Source organism: Antrostomus carolinensis, unplaced genomic scaffold (genome assembly GCF_000700745.2).
Source record: "Antrostomus carolinensis isolate BGI_N321 unplaced genomic scaffold, ASM70074v2 scaffold35433, whole genome shotgun sequence".
NCBI classification, from domain to species: Eukaryota; Metazoa; Chordata; class Aves; order Caprimulgiformes; family Caprimulgidae; genus Antrostomus; species Antrostomus carolinensis.
This window is the reverse complement of record NW_010305080.1, coordinates 3,131-21,290: the sequence shown is the minus strand read 5'-3', so window position 1 is coordinate 21,290 and position 18,160 is coordinate 3,131. Positions and strand designations below refer to the sequence as shown.

Here is an 18,160-nt window from a genome sequence, read left to right as displayed (position 1 = left end):
GAACTTTAATTAAGGTGGTAGTTCAGCTTTGGAATTACATCTTATTGACGTCAACTGTGGTTTACAAGTAAGTTCTAGTGTTTATATGAGTTTTAAAAGCAGACATCCTGAAAATAGCTCCTGAAAATATGTTCCTCTTTTAGGTGTAGGTGTTGGTGTGAACTGAAAATTTACTGTTCTTGCAGAGGCAGTTGTTAAAACCAGATTTACTTTACAGGTAAACTTGAGTGAATGGTGTGGATGAACCTTTATGTGCTCATGTCTGTTCCGTGTCTCTGAACTAAAGTATCACTGTATGTAACTGTGACAGCCAGGGAGACCTTTCTTGATGTAAACAACTGAGGTGAAGGAATCATGTAAGCAGGATTCCATGGTATAGTATGTATACACTCCTTTTCCTTTTAGTTAAGAGGCAAAACTTTAAATTGATCAGTTTTTGAAATACAGTGTAAGTGTAGGTTTGGAGTAACACAGTCAGTATGTGTGGTGTGACCATCTGAACTGAACTGTTGGAGAACAAACAACACTTGCTGTATGTCTTCTGTGTTGAGTATTCTATAGAGCTAAGAAAGGGATTAGGGAGGCTAATAAGCCTGAACGTTCAGACATAGTTTTTGCTCCCCAGATATGTTACAGGCACTTTTGCTCACTTACGGAGTCATTCCATTACCCTTTTTGTGTGTGTGCTCAACTTGAAGCAGGAATTTGGCTGAGCAAAAGGAGAATCCCAGAAAATCTTACAGAGAAGTGAGAGAAGCCTACTTGTCTGTTTCAACACTGTCGTGATTAACTATTTGTTTTTTCCAAACCAAACCCTCAGAAATTGTAACTGTTAGAGAAAAGATTCCCTGTGCTCTCCTTGTCCATGAGAAGTACTATATAGACTCTACCTCTTTTGAAGGAACCCAATTTCCTCCAAGTACAATATGTAGTGAGCAGTTATACAGTCTCTCCTGTATTTTTAATTGTTTTTCTGGTAGCAGAATTGTTGCTAATTAGGAGTTGTATTTCCTAAGCCTTTCATCAAGGTATTTTAATTTTCCTTGGACAGAACAGAGTGTTACTTCAATGGCAGTGCTATAATTAACTCAGAGGCAAACTTCCTTTGTTCCCTCTGTAGGTAATACGCAGGGATATGAGTCAGAAATAACTAATTAGTTTGTTTGTAGCGAAGTTCTCCTTTACTGCCCTCAAACAGCAGCAGCAACAATGAATGTAAAGCATCTCAGCTCATCTTTTGACTGCAGTATCTGTAAAAACCAATGTTGTTATTTTGGACACATAAATACTAGGTATAGTTGGTATCTCCTCCCTCCTACCCCACAGCCTGCCCTACTCCATGGAAACTATGGTCTTGGAGTTCTTGTCGAGAAAACTGGGTACTGGCATTCATCTGAAAAAATATATATAGCTTAGTTACTGATGGAAAAGGACATGGCAGGATGGGATTCTTGTCAGTGAAGAAGCAAGGTGTAGACAGCATCCAAGCACTCTTTGTTGTAGAATAACAGATAGATATGAATACTGGATGAAAAAGCTTTCCTTTCAGAGATGTATTTGGAGGTTGAAGATGACTTTTAGTTGGGATATCTACCTTAACTATGGTTATTTCTTTTTAAAACTTTTTTTTAATAGATCTAGTTAAGAGTAAGGCTTGGATTTTGAAGTGTTTGAGCAACTTGCTACTGTCCAAGTCATGACACTCCCATTTCGAAAGGACTTGGACAAGTACAAAGATCTTGATGAGGATGAAATTCTTGGCAAACTTTCGGAAGAAGAACTGAAACAACTGGAAAATGTTTTGGATGATCTTGACCCTGAGGTAGGTATTAGCCAAAAGGCGCTTTATTTTTTTAATCTTTTCAGAAACTATTCTGAAATAAATTGAGATTCTTTTGGTTTTACTTGTACAATATGCTTTTGGATAAAGTTTTTTCCTAGTCTGCTAATGATCTTATTTACAGATATATATGTGTATATAATGTTTCAACTGTTTATTTCCTGTTTGCAACGTGAATGCCACTGCAGTAGAGGAAAATGGAAGAAGGGATTGTCAGGAAGAGCTTTCTGGGATTTATTTATAAATAAAAATTGCTCTTAGTCCTGTTCTTGAAAATAAAATTTATTTAGAAAGGCCTGTTTAACTTTCCTGTTTCCAGTGTTGTCTCATAAACAGCCCTTTTGCATCCATTTTTATTTTTTTGCTTCTACCATGGAGTTTGATGGGAGAGGGAAGGTGCTAACCTCTTCTAAAGATTCCTGGTCCTGTATCTGGTAGCATGTTTCTATTCCTGTTCTTGTGCTGACTTTGCAAAGAGGAAGCAAATAATTACTCAGCTCCTGAATGATTATATCAGTGTGGGTATTGAATAAGGAATGTCAGAGTCCCAAGACTTGTCTTTTCACCTCCTGAGTCTCTATTTTTGCTTTAATAGTATCAGGATTAAGTTTAAACTTGATGTTCAGGAATCACTTATAAATATTATGATCACCCATTGTGTTGCACTGCAAGATATTCTTGATGTTTTAATTGGCTTTGGCTTTATAGACATTTTAACAGAGGGGAACTAGCAAAAGTGATTCATTGTCTTTTATGACAGTCTGAATTTCTATATGTTCTGTTCTTTCCATAACAATATATAACAATATCTTTTTTTTTTTTTTTTTTTTTTTTAAGTGAAATATGTTGATAATAGCAGAAAACCACCCCATCTTGAGTCAGGTCAGAAGTACAAATATGCTGTGTTAAATGCCAGACAATAGCGTGGGTAGTTGTCTTAAAGACTTAGAAACACATGGATGTAAGTGATGGAGGAAGCAGTCTCTTCCTGAATGTCCAAATTGTAAATAGCTGAGTTTTATTTACTACTACTCATTTAAACAGTTTTCATTCTAGAAAGAAATGCAAAGTAACTAGCAGGTCTAGTGTTGGGAACTATTGTACTTGAAGTGTTGCTTCAGTCCTATTCAGAGTGCAGTGTGCTCTATTTTAAAATATATTCTTGGTATCTAAAGAATAAATCACCTTGTGTCTTCCCCTGCCCCAAAAAATGGAAATTGGCAAGGGATCAAAGATTGCCTAAAAATGATGATGTGCTGGGTTTGATCCTTGGGGAGAGGGAGAAGGAAGAGGGAAATTAAACTAAACAGGTGTTCCCTCAGACTTTCTGAGCTGTACTCATTTGCTCCGTTTTGTTTTGCAGAATGCACTGCTGCCTGCAGGCTTCCGGCAGAAAGACCAGACGGCGAAAAAGGCTTCGGGTCCCTTTGACAGAGAACGACTCCTTGCGTATTTAGAGAAGCAGGCTCTTGAGCACAAAGACAGGGAAGACTATGTGCCTTTTACAAGAGAAAAGAAAGGTAACACCACCCTTTCTGGTGTAGGTGGTTATGACATCTCTGAAGTGGACTAGCCAGAACTACGTGAACCAAAGTTTATTGAAGCACTGGCAGCTGTTAACGCTTTTTAACTTGCAGAGTTTCCAAATGAGTGCTACTGTGCAGAGGCGAGGTGCTTCCTGTTCAAGTGTTTTGTGACGCTGGGGCTGGTGTGCTGTTTGCATGTAGCACAGGAAGGAAATAAGACTGAAAGATTTTATCAAATATTGCAAAGTTCTGATGGGGATGGTATCCTCAAAGCAAGAGCTGCCCTTGATTTGCGTCAGTAATAACAAATGCTGTTATTGTGCCTGTGGCTTACGCCCTGTGGTGCTGAGTACAGACAGTAACATTTGTAATACTACATTGGATTTAAAAAATAGCAGCAGAATAATGTCATGGTAGCTACTCAATAATGTTCAAAGACGGTGTAGACTGACAAGGCCAGGCAAGTGGTGTACGCAGTCATGTCTTTCTAGTATCCTTACTGAGAGGTTTAGTAAGATTGCATAGTTATTTTTAACTAATTACATAGTTAACATCACAAGAAGCTTTGAAATCTGGCAGTGATTTGTGGTCTAAAAACCATGGAAACATTGACCCAATGAGTGGACATTATTAAAGCCTAGGATTTTAATTCTTTGTTTTGGATCTAGTCTTCTCATTGAGTTGATGGGAACCATTCACCTTTTCAGGAGAAAATTAAAAAATAATGTGCATCTTAAATATTATAAGAATAGATTTCCCCCCCCGCCCCCTTCACAGAACAAGAGTTCCCAAATCTGTTGTGCATCACTAAGCACTATTGGCAGGGACAGAAACTCCTAGTCCTGTGCTTGGTGTGTATGCATAGGAGGAGGCTTTTAGCTGTCACCACAGTGTGTGTGTACTGCTTGTGAATCCTAGCTTGTCTGAACCTTCCCCAGCAGCAGAGCAGATCTACTTCAGTAAATTGATTGATAAGTTGTATTCCAGCTGCCCAGGATGAACAGGCTTCTCTCTTCAAGTATTGGGTTTTCTCTGCCTGTACCAGATAGCTGTTACTTGGCAACGTTGGTTTATCTTTTTCTTTTCCTTGAAGTATCTCTCAACACCACTTTTGTTGAGAGATAACTGTGACACTTCTTTGCTGACAGGAGATGAGGAGTTTGCTGACTGAATCCGCAAGAGTAACTGAGTTAAGGGATGATGCAATGTAGCCAAAGGTACCTATAGCGGCGCTACCCTGTTGGTACCTCTGCTGCTGACAGGTAGCTGTGGATCCCATGTTTGGCTGTGTAGTGTGCCACTGCTTCCTCCCCTGTTCTGCTTCTTGCCCAACATATTGCTAGTATATGCTGGAGACAGCCTAACAGTTTAACATGATAGAGTTCAGATATATTTGGGCCTCATAGCTCATTTGGGGAGTCCCTTGCAGCCTGGCGAGCTTGTACACGGCTCCTTCAGGACGCGAGGCTGGGCAAGGAGGATTTGCTCTAGTTAGGACTTCTTTTTCTACTGAGTACTAGTGCGTCATTCAGATAGGTGGTTCTTTAAAGTCAACTTATGTATCCACACACACGGCAAAACTATTTGTTTGGGTAGATAAAATCTGTGAGAATCATGTAGCAAAACAGAAGGGTCCAGCTGTAATGCAGATCTTGGCTAAGAAAGATCAAATGTCATTTCCTTTATGTAATAAAGTATTACTAAATAGCAGTCTGTCTGGATGTTGCAATAGATCATACCAGTTTAGTTAGTAAAATTTCCTGTATCTCTTAAAAAAAAAATGTTTTTTAATAACTTTTTCTATCATTTCTTTTAGTACCACAGAAGAAGAGAAAATAATATGAAAAATAAAATGTAGCTTACTTTCATTAAAACTAAAAGTGTGGAAAAAAATGTTCAGTATGGAAATTCCTGCTCTGTTAAATGAGCAGGAGGAGGCAAGAAGGCTAAGCTCATTTTGTAGTAGGTGAGGGATAAGCTTTTATTTCACCTCATGAAAATGTTACGGTTCAGCTTTGACTTGCTGCCATATTTGTAGCCATTTTGCACAAAAATGGCAAACCTTCGTAACTTAATCTTTTAAATCAAGAATTCATTATCTAGATATAAAACTTGGAAAGGAAGTGGAGCAAAACTTAATACTTGTGTCAGATGGTTTTTGTTTAGAGAGAGCTCTTATCCTAAAGTGATTTTCTTTAATATAAAAGAAACCCAAACCCAGACAATTAAACTGGTTTATAATTTTTCTCTTTGGCTAGATAAATGTGTTACGAAAAAATGCTAACAAATTGTGGAATAGTAGGGGTAGGTGAAAATCTTGATTGATTATCCTGTTAATTCAGAAGAAAACTGACAATTGTAACCTTCAGATCTAGAGATTTTGGGGAGAGAGGGATGGATTGAAGTTGCAGCTATTTTCTTGGTGCCATTTTGGTGGGTCAGGCTTTGCTAAAATATTTCTGTGTGCCTACTTGGTCTTATTGCTCTAATTTGGTCTAATTATTCATTTAATGGAGTAAGAAAGGGAAAATCTATCCTTCTTTTTCTCTTCTTTTACTCTTTTAGTAGAACTGATGTCATGTGTGGCTATTTGGCCTGCAGGTTTATCAAAGAACCTTACCCTGGTTTAATTTTAAACATCCTGCCTTGCTACTGATTCTGGTAACCTTGTTTCCTTATTACAGTGTAAAGGAAAATCCTCTTTTCCAGTTGTCTTAGGTACCTCATTTTGAGGTAATGTTAATAAAACAATGTTGCATCTCTTTCACTGAGAGATAATGCAATTTCTCCTATCTTTGGAACTTTTTTTTTTTCAGTGTGCTATGAAATGTGGAAGATCAGAAATAATGTACAGTGTCCTAATGTGGTGAGATGAACAATGCTAAAGAAATTCGAAGCTTAACAACCCCTAAATTATATTCTATTGCATTTTTCCAGTGCCTGGTTTTGTTTCAAAATGTATCCTTAAAAACACACTTTGTTTTTAAACACTATTTAATGACTTAAGTCACATTCTGTTCCAATTAAGTGTGGAACCATTCAGTAAACCATTGTTCAAGAGATTCATGAGAGCAATGTGGTAATAATTTCAACAAAACTAGCTTTGTCTCGATCTGTGTACGTAAGTATGTCATAAAGATTTTACAAGACATACTACAAGGAGAAGGATCTCTCACCTAAACAGGAAAGTGAGGCTTCAGCACTGGAGTCTGTCACTCTCGAGTGCGTTCCAGGCATCTGACCCAGTGTGACCAATGCTCCTCGCTTCTCTTGGAACGGAAATGATGAGAATTATTGCACCTGAGATAAAAATGTACCTGACATCAGTAATGTACTTTGTGCTATATAGTGCAAGTCATTAGCACATTATGGAAACTAAGTTTTGCTTTTCTAGCCTTTGCATCTCCTAATTGTGGCCTACTTCTCCAGCTCTTTTTGGGGTTTGTTTGTTCCGTGTGGATTTGCATGTCATGTAACTTCTGCTTTAAGGTTGCCTATTTTTTTTTGTTGTGCTCTATCACCCAGAAAATATTGTTAGGGTGAAACTGTAATCACCTGACTAGAGGTCTTTTGGTGCTGCCCTGCTCAGTTGTTGGTCTTGATCACCCTTTGCTTCTGTTGCAGCAAGATTTGGGATGCTGTGTTCTCTCTTTGCTTTTCAATCACTGGTCTTTAAAGGAAGTGTGTTACATGTTGTAAAACGAAGCTAGTATCCTGTAGGAGCTTTGAAGAAACAACTTGTCAAATTGACATTCTCCATACAAAACCACTAGAACAAAATAACATGTGGTACTCCAGCCTTAATGTAAAACAGTTTCCTAACTCATTGCTATGTGCTCTGTAATCAGATAACGAACAACAGTACTGTTCTGCAGTAAGACTTTGAGGAAGTCACTTCTAAGTTGAATTTTAAGAAATTAAAATTCATCAAGTGAATTGATGAACCTAAGTCTGTCATATGGTAAGAATTGGTGACTGATGAATTGTGGATTATATCAATTTCTGGATTGATGAAACTTTAAGGAATGTAAGGAATCAGATATTGCTCGTTCTTCATGAAGTCACTGATGAGACAAGCTTGTATTCAGTTGTTGTCAGGTGACACTTGATTCCTTTTCTGCAAACCAAGTACTGCAAAGTGGATTTTAGACTTTCTTCTGATCTGCAAGTTGTGGCTAACTTCCAACACTTCTGCCTTTTGAGCAATATGATTGTGTGGAACTTCGAACTGAAAGTTCACTCTGTAGCAAATCAAGCCTGGGAATTAATCCTGGGATGTGCATAATTTAACATGTTAGCTAAGGGCATAGAAGACCTAAATACATAATTATTACAGAAATTACATTAAAATCTCTGAAATTTGCCTCTTTGTGTTGTATTACTTAATCTTTGCAGTATCCTTGTTGGCTGAAAAGGAGGATGTCGTGTTCCTTCATGTGATCAAATCCCTGCTATTTGGAAATGTTCCATTTGAGGGTCGAGAAAGCTATTCATCTCGTGGGCTGCACGGATGTGGTCTTTTGGTCTTTTGCATTAGTAAAGGGGGGAAGGGAATTGCCAAAGTGTCTTGGCAGCAGGCCTTGAGTTAGATCATTATCCCCAGAGATACTGGGGTCTTATCCTTTTTGAAATAAATTTGTTACTAGAAGTGAGGAGCAGAGGACCTGCTTGTGTGTTGTAAACCTCTCAACTCTGAGCTAGGACAAGATGAGCCAATGAATGAGAGATTATATACACAAGGGTGTGACCTGTTTTATAAAGGGGACGGCTCCTGACCCAGTTCATGTGACTGGAGTTGGCTGCAATGAACAATGGGAGCAGCTTTTAACATTTTTTCTTTAATAAAAACTGAATATGCTTCTCTCCCTCTTTAGGTCACCTTCAGAGTCAGACATGTATGGATGAATTTAGTCTTACTCTTAGGAAGCAAATGTTTAGAACCAGAAGTTCCCAAGCTATGAATTTAAGAATTACTTAAAGTAAAACAGGAAAAGTAGTTCTTTGTGAGTACTGTGTAATGAAGCAGACAGGAGGCTGATCTAGGTTGAAATACATTTTTACAAAGTTGATTTTAATTGAGATCAGTTTCCTTCTCCCACTCACTGCCTGCTGCACTGATGCTGCAAGTAGAATGACATGAATGAAGGCTCAGGTACTCAAGTTGCACTTTGTTTCTCTTGTCCTGCCTTGTATCCTGAAATCCTTACTTTTTTGCTAGTCTGTGTTACTGAGGGAGAATAATACAAGCATAGCTAATGGATGATTTTAGGTCATATGTATGCAGTTCAGTGTTTCATGGGTTAATGAAAACCTTGTCAAACTTTCTCATATCTCTTCTGAAAATTACAATTGAAGTTTAAAGTTATTCTCTCCCCAGTAGGTGATGCTGGTAAAAGAAAAAGGGAGTAGAAATGTACTGTATCAATTCTATCAAAATAATCTTAAACATTTACTACCCAAGCCTTCAATTCAAAGGTTTTCTTTTAATCCTGAATCTCTACAAACGTAGTTTCTTTTGCACTGTCCATCACACCTGAGGTATGGGTGGTAATGCATGTCAGCTGCTTTCAGCTACTGTTTGTAGTCAGTACAGTTATGTAAGGAGATTTATTTTCTGCTTCTAAATATGGATAATGACCATTTACACAACTTTCCAAAGAGATAGCAACCCAGGAACAAAAATATTGTGTTGCTAGCAACAGAGCTTGGTCATCAGACTGCGTTGTGAGAGAAAAACCTGATAACACTTCATAATCTGTGCTAGTGGTAATCCATTAAGTTCCTTTCAAAAGAAAATGAAGCACAAACTATTGTAATCTAGGATGGGAATTTGGAGAGACAGAAAAGGTGGGTGGGTTTTGTTATGCCTGTGTCTGCTGTGGTACCCAGGAGCTGACTTCAGGCATTGCTTCCCGCAATGATGAAACCAAAATCCTGCTTTGTTGGAATTTCCCAGAAATAAAACTGAAACATCCCTATAAAGCTTCTTGTCACTGGAAGATATTTAAAAATGCTAAACTTAGTCTTAGTCCAAACATGTAACAAGATACACTTGTATGTAGTGCGAGGGAAAAAATCTTAGGCTTCTGGCTTCTGCCCAGCTGGTCTGATTCTGGTGCATGGTGGGTTTTCATCCTGTGATTGGGATGAGCTGGGATGATTCATGCGTGGAAATGTTTTTTAGCTATGAATATGGAAAAGGGTGGGTTCCTGAATTAGCACTGAGATGTCATAGGAAGATCATCAACACTACTTCCTACTCCAGGAAATAACTAAATGAAGTTGACACCCCTTTCCCACAGCTCACTGCTCTGATAGCTCAGGCAGCTTGGAAAGTTTGAAGAACTCTGATTAACTGTTAAGATTAGACCTGCAGTTTTGTATTTGTTAATTACTTCTATCAAATGTATCAGTTTTGTTCTCTCATATGGTACTGGAGCTTTTATTTACCATGTTAATTTGTCCTGAACCTAAAACACTACTTTAAAAATAAGTAGCTGTATAATAAAAAGTAACATCAGACTTTTAATTTTCTTTACTCCAGGGAAAATATTTATCCCCAAGCAAAAGCCTGTACAGTCTTACACAGAAGAGAAATTCTCTCTTGATCCAGAACTGGAGGAAGCCTTGACCAGTGCCACAGACACAGAATTAGGTGACCTTGCAGGTTAGTGTTTTTTGAAATATGAATGGGCTGGTGCCTATTTAGATAAGAAAGATCTATAATTAATTTGGTAGTGTATTTGTTACCTGAAATGTGACTACAGGAAGTTGTAGTTGTGATACAAACTAGATCATGTTATATGCCAGTTTGCTTGTAGTGTATCAACTTTGTTGATTTGTTAATTTATAGGAAGGTAGATTATTTTGGCCTGCAAAAGGCATCTGATTTTCAAACTCAAAACTTTTAAAGTTCATTCCTCAGACTGGTTGCTTTCTGTTGTGTACGCTACTGCTTTTTCTTGCGTGTAAGAATACGTTGCTCTGTGTCTATATTCCGAAAGCTTCAGTCAAGAATTTTGTGACTGAACTGCACCTTTGACTTTGATGCTTGAACCTGGTGAGGTCAAATTTTTCTAAGATGTGAAAGCCAACTGAAAAGTCTATAATTAATTTAATTTTTTTCTGCTTTTCTTTAAATTATTAAGAGATTGAGTGGCTTATGGTACTGATACCTGGGTGGTTTACAAATATCAGTTGCTATTATTTAAAGGAACTCTGCATCTGAGCTGAATTAGTCAGGAACAGTAAAATTGGTTTTTTACTTTTTCTTTTTTTTCCTTTTACAGCTATCCTGGGAATGTCCAACTTGATAACAAACAATCAGTTCTGTGATGTCGTAGGAAGCAGTAACGGGGTTGACAAAGACAGCTTCTCAAGTAAGTGTGTACGCAAGTGGTAGATAAATGAGTTCTTTGTACTGCACACAGTTACTATAGCATTCACTATTTTCTGTTGCACGAGCGTTCTTTATAGACCATTCAGTCTTGAGTTGGCAATGTGCATGTCTATAACATTGCTAGTTGAGTTCTGGCAAGACTGGAATTAAAATATACGTACACTAAACTCTATTCTGCAGTTAAGTCACTTTTTGGGGATAAAAGTAGGCATAAACGTGCATGTGTGTGTGTTGTTTTTTAGGCTTCATGTTTGTGTTTGTAATTCAGCTCCTACGTGCTTTCTGAAAAAAGCTGGTTGCAAGAAAAGCAGAAAGGCTGTGAGGACCTTTGGAAAAGAAATTGAACTTTACGAAAACATGGTCAGGAGAGGATAGTGTGCTTTTTGGGTAGGGGAGAGGTGTAAAGACTAATGAAATGATCTTTAAATATAGTAAATATTTACTATATGTATCATTTACAGTGAATGTATGTGACCTGTTTGATTGCAATTAAATGCCTTTTCAGATATTGTAAAAGGTGAAAAAATGGTGCCTGTTTTTGATGAACCGCCAAATCCCACAAATGTGGAGGAGACACTGCAAAGGATTAAAGATAATGATTCTCGTCTTGTTGAAGTTAATCTAAATAACATTAAGGTAATTACCTGAAGTCTGCAGTAAATATGCTGTTTTTTCTAAGTAGAAAACAACTTTAATCTGTAAAACTCTGTAATAGAGATCATGATAGGCTTATTTTAAGTACAGCAGCCTTTTTGCTAAATGTTGCAGTGTGTGTAATATCATAAACCTGGAGCTAAACCAGTACGACATCTTGGGGTTTTTTTTTCCAAATGTGTATTTTGAAAGTCTTAAGATTTTCTTACTGCCAGCCCAGATGTCTGTTGCTGCCAAGTTGGCGACAATTCTACTTCACCATTGTGGAATTAACTAGTTCTTTGAATCCTTTCTCCTTGAAGCAACGTGCTCTCAGTTACTGCTATTGCAAACAAAGTGATATTAGTACCTGACATCCTTCTGATTCTTGTACAAAAGAGCTGTCAGTAATTAGGGCAACTTCTGCTTATAAGTGTAACAGTTTTGTTTTTAAACATGACCAAAGCTTTTGTATACTTCCATGAAAGAAAACAGAACCACGGCACTCCTGACTTACAATGCAGACAGCAGTGACAGGCTGCTAGCTGCAGCCTCACTAGCAGCCTAAGCTATTTGTTGCCCTTACTAAAGGAAGAAAATAAATGCCAAAATAAATGCCTAAAAAGGCAACAGAACAAAATTTCTGATAAAATAAACTGAGAAATTTTCTACCCTAGTTAATTATCTAAAATTACTCCTTTTGAGCTCGATTGCTACAGTGCTGTAGAAATTATCAAACTATAGATTGGCAAATTCTGGAATTATTCTTAATAGAACGCAGAGAATGAAATGCTAATAGTTTCATCAGTCTAAAACTCTAAATCTTTTTATATTTTTGAGAGGTTAATTTGATGTTGATAGTGAGCACAATGTTCAGTTCATATAAATTTTGCTCCTCAAGGCAGCTAAATATTTTTTTTAACACTTCTATTGTGGCAATGTAGTAAAGATTACTTTGCTTTATAGAACTGGTGATTCTCATAGCCATTACATCTGACACATAGCTTTGCTACCTATGTAGGCTTTTACTGTGAGACTGCTGGAGACCAGTGATAGTTACCACTATAGTACATTTTGCTGTAAAGAGAATAAGATAATGGAAGAAGTTGGGGGGAGGGGATAAACTTGTGGATCTCAAGAGAGTGAAATGCTATTTTTAATTCAAGAACATACCAATTCCAACGCTGAAAGAATTTGCAAAAGCCTTAGAAACCAACACGCATGTGAAGAATTTTAGCCTTGCAGCCACCCGAAGCAATGATCCTGTTGCTGTTGTAAGTACTCTTGCTAACGTGCTTAAGTGGGGTGCAAGGGAAGTTAGGGTGGAAACCCAATGGTAAGGGGTTGAACTGAATCCTGTTTAAATATTTAGGCATGAAAATTATTAATTCCATTAAACTGTAAAGTACGTTTTCTTTAACAAATCTTTGTTCTATCAGAGCTGGTAAATGATTCCTAGCTGACTAATATGCAGCAATGCATCAGATGTATGAGATGAGAATTCTTTTTTTCCAGTCCTTTCCCCCTGATTTTTCATTTTGCTAACCTCCTTCCTGTTTTTCTTTCTTTCCTAATTGTTTAGTTCCTGATGTTCATTCCACCAGCCAATAGTATATTAAAAATTAATTTTGAAAGAAGCACATTTGAGGACTGAAAAAGCTCAAACTTTTTCAATTAACTAGAATTTTAGTTGAAAAAAGTTGTAAAATATTTGTTTCTCTGATCTTCCTGCTACCAAAGATTAGCTTAAAGTACTGAAATATAAAGCATAATATTAGTCAAGGTGTATGTAGTTTGACACAATTGAAACTTAAGTATTTATCATCTTGTCATGTTTTTCCTGTGTTGGATCAAAAGCAGTATCTTACTTATTTGCAAATAAAGAGGTAAGAAAACAGCACTAACTGTTTTGCCAGGACAAGCCTTTTATATTTGTTTTAATTTTAGATTAGAAATAAAACTAGTTTGAAAGACTTCATTAAATGAACAAATGAACATTTGAAAGCTTTGTTTTGGGTCAATTAAAAAGTTCTCTTTTTTTTTCAGTAGAAGTGAAACATTTGTAATAAAAATCTATAAAGGCTTGTTTTCTCAGGTGTGGTATTGTTGGGGTTCTTGCATTGTGACTTGATGCAAAAAAAATTAAAGGTTGGGATTTTTATGACAGTAAACCTCAGCAGTTACCTATTTTTGTTTACTTATTTTCTCAGAAATAAGATCAGGTATATGCGATTTCCATAAGAGTGCTTTTAGCTACGTGCTGGTACCATGCTTAGAGTTTTGAATTTTGCGTTTTCCTACTAAATCTGTAGACATGAGCATTTTGAAAGTCAGATCTCCTCTTTACAAATTAACCATATCTAATTCTCTTTTCAGTTGACTAATGTCCTTTCTTTGGCCTTTACTTAGCAGCTTGTATTACTCATTGTATGCTGTGAAGGCTTACAAAATGGAATTGGTCCAAAATGCTAATTTCAGACAATTTATATTCTGTGTAGCTTTTTAGTTTGTAACAAGAGAAAGACAAGGCTTTTATTGACTAAATACTGTTAAAAAAGGGAATGTAGATAATGCCTGGTTGAAGAGTTACTTCAGTCTCAAATAATAAGTGAAAACTTGCAAAGTTACACCATGCATCTGTGAACTTGTTCCTCCTATTGAACTAGTTAGTGGAAATGGTTATCACTGTGTACTGTAGCAAAATTTAAAAGCTTAATGATACTTTCTTGCATTCAAAGGCTCTTGCAGATATGCTGAGAGTAAACACGAAATTAAAAAGTTTAAACATAGAATCGAACTTCATCACTGGAGTTGGAATTTTGGCACTGGTTGATGCACTGAAAGACAATGAAACATTGACAGAGATCAAAATTGATAATCAGGTAAGTGAGGTGTAGTAATGTCATAATTAAAATCAGTCTGTCCTAGTTGAGTGAATAGTTTTAGAAGGCAGCTTGTGATAAACTTTCCAAAATAAGTTGCTTTTAAATATCTTAACCCTGTGAATTATTGTCCTTAAGATTCTCAGAAGCATCCAGTTGAAGTTCATTCCTGGTCAATTCTGTGCTTGCTTGTGCTTTAAAGTGCACAAACATAGTTTATGACCTCTTGCCTTTTAGATTAATGAAAATGAAGCTAATTGTTTACTGACTAATAAGGTGAAAGAATTCTGATCTCTTTTAGGGTGAATACACATAAGCTCTGTTGTCTTTGTGTACCTTTTATTTTAACAGAGGCAGCAGCTGGGCACAGTTGCAGAAGTAGAAATTGCCAAGATGCTTGAAGAAAACACCAAGATCCTCAAATTTGGATACCATTTCACACAACAGGGACCTCGAGCCAGGGCAGCTGCAGCTATCACAAAAAATAATGATTTGGGTAAGACCTGTCAGTAGAGAGTGACTATTAAATGAATGTGTGTGTGTGGCACAGGTTTTCAAGGTGTGTGAGTTTTCTGCTTTTCTGTTGACGTAACTAGGACAGCAAAATATGAGTAGATCAGTTTCAGATTTCTCCTGTGCTTTACTTCTACTCTTGTTGCTGCTTGATGTTCTCCTTTTATTTTGTCGCAGGGTGTTCAGGTGTATGAGTTGAGGGTTTTTTTGCATAGTCTAGAACAAGAACATTCAAATTCCACATGAGTGGTGGCAAAAGGAGGTAAATAATTATTTTGATTGTTTGGTTTTATTCAGATCAGATGCACTGTTTCTTTAAAAGCAGTACTTGAATTTAAGAATGCAGGATGCCTTCTTCAATGCCAATATACCCAGTCTGATTTGGATTGCTTAAACAACGAAACTGAGTCTACTGTCATGTGCAGAGGCTGGGACTATGTAATCTCTTCCCTTATGGTTCCATTGAGGCACAGGTACCTTACCTGCCTTTCAAAGGTAGCTGGTAGCAGTGGTATCTTTATTTGCTACAGTAGGTTTTGTTGGAGCTCATCTGTTAGAATCCTAACTAAATGGACCAGCAGAAAATTGGTTAATAATACAGTATGTGAGTGGAAATAGTTTGTATAGTAATGTCAAATACTTGAAGCTCTCAACTACAAGAAGATAACATGGTCCATCTATTAAGTACAATTACATTTAAAAACTCCATTTAATTAAACTTTTTGGCTTTAGCTGCTTTGTGGTAAGGATTACACATCTCATCAGCATGAATGGACCAGGTAGTTTAGTAGTAATAAACGTTCAGGAATACATTAGAAGAAATGACATAGGAAATAGGAATTTGGTTTAAAGATCTGCTTCCCCTCTGAGTAAAGTTTAAAGTGGAGGAGAACAGCTCTGACAGAGATGGAGGAGGAATAACAAAATAGAGCACAGAGAGAGAAGAAAGGCACTCAGACACTGCATAACTGTTTCTCAAAATAGATTCTAAAGCAATTTTTTTTTTGTCATAATGCTTCAGGTGTCTCTCTACTTTTAAGGTTTCTCTTTTCACTACTTCTGATTATAGCGCCTGACTGTTGGAAATCTATGTTTCTATTGATATCTTGCCTTTTTTTCTTTGCTTTCTTAGTCTGGAGTATGCAAGTAAACGTTTCTGCAAATACCTTTTCATCCCTCCAGCCCTGAAGCTACAGAGACAGGTTACTCTGAATACCCAGTTGGGTATTGAGCACTGAAAACTGAGATGTTCAAAGTCTTATTTCTGTCTTTGTACGTTTCTTCTAAAAAATTAGTCTATATCTTCTTTCTCCCTTGTTTACAATGTTGTACTACTTCCCTTTTCTTTGTCTGAAACTGTGTACATGTTGCTTTTAACTGCATGATTGGAGAAGTCTAAGGTTGGAAACTCTTCCATCAGTTCTTGTGGCTTGATGAAAGCAGCTATGTGTAACTTCTGTCACTGATGAAAACGATTTGGATTCAAATGGAGAGAAGTCTGTGGGTCACTCTCAAAGTGAGCAATACATTTGCTTTGTAAAGAGTAAAATTCTAGTGTGATTTTATTCTGATTGTTTCTTTAGACAGTTGCCCAGAGAGGTGGTAGAAGCCCCATCCCTGGAATCATTTATTCAGGGTCAGGTTGGATGGGGCTCTGAGCAACCTGATCTGGTTGAAGATGTCCCTGCTCGCTGCAGTGGGGTTGGACTAGATGACCTTTACAGGTGCCTTCCAACCCAAGCCTTTCCAGGATTCTATGATTTCTTGAGACAGGAAGAGCGAGAGGAAACAAAACATAATTGTTATGTATATGTGTGTTCTTTTGATCTGAAGGTAAAGAAGATCAATTGCGAATATCTGTAAAATGACATCATTTCCAGTGAGTGGATTTGAGAACAGAATCACTTTCTTCTTATACAGATGTGCTTGTTCCACTTCTTTAAACAAAATGGAGATGCCCTATATTATTTTGAAGACCCTTAGCCTCATTTGTTATGTCTGCACAGAAAAGGAAAACATAATTTGATAAAGGAAAAAGAAAATATCAGTTTAAAATACTACAAATATTGAGCAAAACTCCAGTCATTCAGTCAATCTTGCCTGTTCTTAAGTCTAAACAGCATGTAGCTTTTAGTGATTTTATTCGCTTTTTGTTGCTTTTGCATTTTCTGACAATTGAATATTTTTTATTAACATATGGAATGTTGAAGGCTATTGAATGTAACTTTTTTTTTTTTTTTCAAAGTGTATAAATCATATTAGATATACTGTGAAACTCTTGTACTGCTTCTTTTAAAGCCATATAAGTTTAATTCTCTACCACTAGAAAACTGCAATGTAAAAGAAGAGTACTGGCTAAATCTGCTTGCCAGACATAAAATGGTGTTTCTCACAAGTCTCTCCTCACAAATATTTGAAGCAGTTTATGAATAACGCAATAAGCACTGCTAAAGCATGAGCTTAAAATGATGGATAATACTAAGTGTTAATTACCTTAAGTTCTACCATGTGAAACTTCATGCGGCAAAGTAACCGTTGATGTTGTAGAAATACAGAAAGTATTTACAATGATCAAATACTAAAACTTCTTTTTTTCTCTCTCATTACAGTTCGCAAGAGAAGGGTTGAAGGAGACAACTAGCAGATTTTGTTGTAAAAATTGTGTGGAGATTTCAAGGGCCCTCAAGGCACACTCATTACCGTGAGCTTTGGCAATCTTGGACTACATTTACCTGGGTTAGAAGGGAAAAGACTGGAAATCACATTCCTTTTAAAGCAAAACTATATTAATAATCTGCTGGTATGCATCACGTTTTTAAGGTTGAGACACAGTAACTGCACCAGTCTCTGTACCATAGTTTTTGATTGGTTTTTTTAAGAACTTTTTTGTATTTCAAATGTATTTTCGGCTGTGCTTTCTACTAAAAATGTAATTGCAAATCAATGGTATAATTGTCTGTAGTCAAAGAATGCAACATTCAATATCACTGGGCTGATAATGACCCAATTGAAATGTTTTTTTTTTTTAGAAAATCTGGGGGTGCTTATTTACATAGAGGGGTGTGTATATTCTTGACAACAATGCGTTAGTGATAAGGGATTCTTTACACATCACTTGGACTCATTGTGTGGATCTGCTCAGCCTTGTTCATGCACTGAAGATAAATTTTCACAGCTATCTTATTTGTAATTTTATTTTTAAATTTTTTTACTAGTTCTTAAGACTGTGATTAAATTTAAAGACATCCCTTTAACCAAACAAAACTAAATTGGCTAAGGACTTCTCCCAAGAGATTTGAAGGACTAATAAAAAAGTGGAAGCCTTGCAAAAAAAAAAAAAAAAGTCAAAGCCTTGCAAAGTGACAGT

The 18,160-nt window shown here is 36.7% G+C and overlaps 1 protein-coding gene across 1 annotated transcript; it reads left to right on the top strand.

Moving 5' to 3' along the window:
* Nucleotides 1-1,634: 1,634 nt before the first annotated feature.
* On the top strand, nucleotides 1,635-17,805 carry LOC104518988 (tropomodulin-3). Its single transcript, XM_010164682.2, has 9 exons — nucleotides 1,635-1,822; nucleotides 3,204-3,360; nucleotides 9,911-10,033; nucleotides 10,656-10,745; nucleotides 11,271-11,401; nucleotides 12,565-12,672; nucleotides 14,137-14,280; nucleotides 14,632-14,776; nucleotides 17,403-17,805. Exons 1-9 carry the CDS (start codon nucleotides 1,697-1,699, stop codon nucleotides 17,432-17,434), a joined length of 1,056 nt encoding a protein of 351 aa, XP_010162984.1. The 5' UTR covers nucleotides 1,635-1,696; the 3' UTR covers nucleotides 17,435-17,805.
* The last annotated feature ends 355 nt before the right edge of the window (nucleotides 17,806-18,160 follow it).

Bases quoted from the DNA above. Each gene is read 5' to 3' on its own strand.
- LOC104518988 (XM_010164682.2), top strand. From the start codon at position 1,697: ATGACACTCCCATTTCGAAAGGACTTGGACAAGTACAAAGATCTTGAT. The intron at 1,823-3,203 runs GTAGGTATTAGC...TTTGTTTTGCAG, and splicing joins TGGATGATCTTGACCCTGAG to AATGCACTGCTGCCTGCAGG. The intron at 3,361-9,910 runs GTAACACCACCC...TCTTTACTCCAG, and splicing joins TTTTACAAGAGAAAAGAAAG to GGAAAATATTTATCCCCAAG.